Here is a 2985-nt window from a genome sequence, read left to right as displayed (position 1 = left end):
ATATATATATATATATATATATATATATATATATATATACTAGACATAAGTTTCATAAACTACAAAATATAAATATCCACACTTGAAACATACCTGTTACAACTCTTTATCTCAATTGAATGTGTGTGGGGGTATTTAAAATGCCCAAACTTATTTCTGCAAATGCACTAAACACTGATGCTGATCATAGTTTAATCAATAAGCATAGGAGAAAGTAAATGCAGTGAAAATAGAGGTCATAGTATGAAATTCATTGTCATTGCTCTGATTTGGTCGCCAATGCAATGTATTTAGTTTAAAATGCAGTAGAAATGAGCAGGGCCAGTAGGGGCCCCAATTAGGTGGCCCTTAAAAAATTAGACCCCCTTAGGACATTCCCTGGCATTAGTGTCGTCCTTGCACCAACGGTCTAGGAGAAGTTAATGAACGTAAAAACGTAATAGAGAAACACAACTCAAATTTATAATAGAATATATATACACACATATATATATATACTCTTTTACTTGTTTCAGTCATTTGACTGCGGCCATGCTGGAGCACCACCTTTAGTAGAGCGATCGACCCCAGGACTTATTCTTTGTAAGCCTAGTACTTATTCTATTGGTCTCTTTTGCCGAACCGCTAAGTTACGGGGACATAAACACACCAGCATTGGTTATCAAGTGATGTTGGTGGGGACAAACACAGACAAACAAACACACACACACACATATATATATATATATATATATATATACGATGGGTTTCTTTCAGTTTCCGTCTACCAAATCCACTCACAAGGCTTTGGTCGGCCTGAGGCTATAGTAGAAGACACTTGCCCAAGGTGCCACGCAGTGGGACTGAACCCAGAACCATGTGGTTGGTAAGCAAGCTACTTACCACACAGCCACTCACATACAAATGTATATTTGATTCCCATCTTACTTTACCAGACCCTCGTAACTATTTGATGTTTAAAACCTCATATATTTTCAGAATTAAATATTTTTAGGAATTGAATAAAAAAATATTTTGTAGGCGCAGGAGTGGCCGTGTGGTAAGTAGCTTGCTTACCAACCACATGGCACCTTGGGCAAGTGTCTTCTACTATAGCCTCGGGCCAACCAAAGCCTTGTGAGTGGATTTGATAGACGGAAACTGAAAGAAGCTCGTCGTATATATGTATATATATATGTGTGTGTGTGTATATGTTTGTGTCTGTGTTTGTCCTCCAACATCGCTTGACAACCGATACTGGTGTGTTTACGTCCCCGTAACTTAGAGATTCAGCAAAAAGGGACTGATAGAATAAGTACTAGACTTCCAAAGAATAAGTCCTGGAGTCGATTTGCTCGACTAAAAGGCGGTGCTCCAGCATGGCCGCAGTCAAATGACTGAAACAAGTAAAAGAGTAAAAGAGTAAAGAGAGTTGTAACTGATTTATCAAAGATGAATTTTAACAAGAAATATTTTATATAAACCATGGGTCATATGGACCGTGGTTATGGACCATTCATGTATCCCTAGATACACTATGTCTGATTTAAAGACAGGGTGGTCACAACTGGAACATCTTTGATTATAGGTCTGTTTAATCTGATCTGACCTGGGGCTAAAAGAAAGATACTTTAAATAATGTAGTCCTAGATACACAATGCCTGAATAAAAGACAGGATGGTCACAACTGGAGTATCTCTGATCATAAGTCTTCTGGATTTGGACCTACTTAAGGTTAAACAACAGCAACAACTACAAAGTACACATGATGAAAAGTATGCCAACCATGACCTCCCGGTTATATTTACACATAGTGTATCTAAGACTACATTATCAACAAGGGATGAACACATTAGATAATGTAGTCCTAGATACACAACGCCTGAATAAAAGACAGGATGGTCTTAAGGTTAAACAGCAGCAACGAGGGATGAACACATTGGATAATGTAGTCCTAGATGCACTATGTCTGTTGGGCCAAGACTTACTTGGTGGGATGAGATGAGCAGTACAACAAAGACCCACTCCCACTCCCAATCTAACCCCCACCACCCATAAACAAAATGGTGCTTACCTGTGGTGCCATGAGGGGCAGTTTTATATGAGACAGTAATTTGGACAAATGCCTCTTCCTGTTGGTGAGGTCGTGTTTAGCCCAGGCCTTTAGGGCCTGGAATATGGTCTCTTCACTCGGTACATTGAGGTCTTCGCTAGACAGTAGCTTGCCCACATCGTCAGGGGCCAGCTTCAAGAACTCCTGGTTCTCCATTACTTCAACAAAGTTCTCCTGTGAAAAGAATGAATGAACGTAACAGGAAATGAAATGGAAATATTTAACCATGAGGCAAAGGTCAAGAGTTGTTGAAATGATAGAGAAGAGGATGTGGAAGATAAGGGAGTGATGTGTGATATAAATAAAAGATATGAGCTGTTTGTGTGAGTGTGTGCTTGTATACATACGTATATACATACATGGTGACCCAGAATTAACTATCTCAGAGAAGCCCCAACAATTCTTTTCAAAATACACTTTTATTTTTGTTTATCATGTTTCACTGTGTGTTAAAAGTGCATAATTTTTTTTTATTTTGTTGATAACTTTATAACTTTTGTTTTTTATAATTTTATTGTTGTTCCTGTTGGATCCCAATTTTCTGTCTCTCTTTACTCTTTTACTTGATTCAGTCATTTGACTGTGGCCATGCTGGAGCACCACCTTTAGTCGAGCTAATCGACCCCAGGACTTATTCTTTGTCAGCCTAGTACTTATTCTATCGGTCTCTTTTTGCCGAACCGCTAAGTTACGGGGACGTAAACACACCAGCGTCGGTTGTCAAGTGATGTTGGGGTGACAAACACACACACACACATATCATCATCATCGTTTAACGTCCGCTTTCCATGCTAGCATGGGTTGGACGATTTGACTGAGGACTGGTGAAACCGGATGGCAACACCAGGCTCCAGTCTGATTTGGCAGAGTTTCTACAGCTGGATGCCCTTCCT

At 39.4% G+C, this 2985-nt stretch overlaps 1 protein-coding gene across 1 annotated transcript in view; it reads right to left on the bottom strand.

The window, feature by feature from the left end:
* Window positions 1-2985, bottom strand: part of LOC106872640 (kelch-like protein 5) — a 188452-nt gene that overhangs the window by 9927 nt on the left and 175540 nt on the right. The window contains exon 3 of the mRNA XM_052978063.1: window positions 2054-2266. Within this exon, the coding sequence (XP_052834023.1) occupies window positions 2054-2266 (213 nt within the window). The remainder of the gene's footprint in view (window positions 1-2053; window positions 2267-2985) is intronic.

The sequence above is a fragment of the Octopus bimaculoides genome, chromosome 30 (assembly GCF_001194135.2).
Source record: "Octopus bimaculoides isolate UCB-OBI-ISO-001 chromosome 30, ASM119413v2, whole genome shotgun sequence".
Taxonomy (NCBI): domain Eukaryota; kingdom Metazoa; phylum Mollusca; class Cephalopoda; order Octopoda; family Octopodidae; genus Octopus; species Octopus bimaculoides.
Note: the sequence above shows the minus strand (reverse complement) of the source record. Positions and strands in the feature narration are given on the sequence as shown.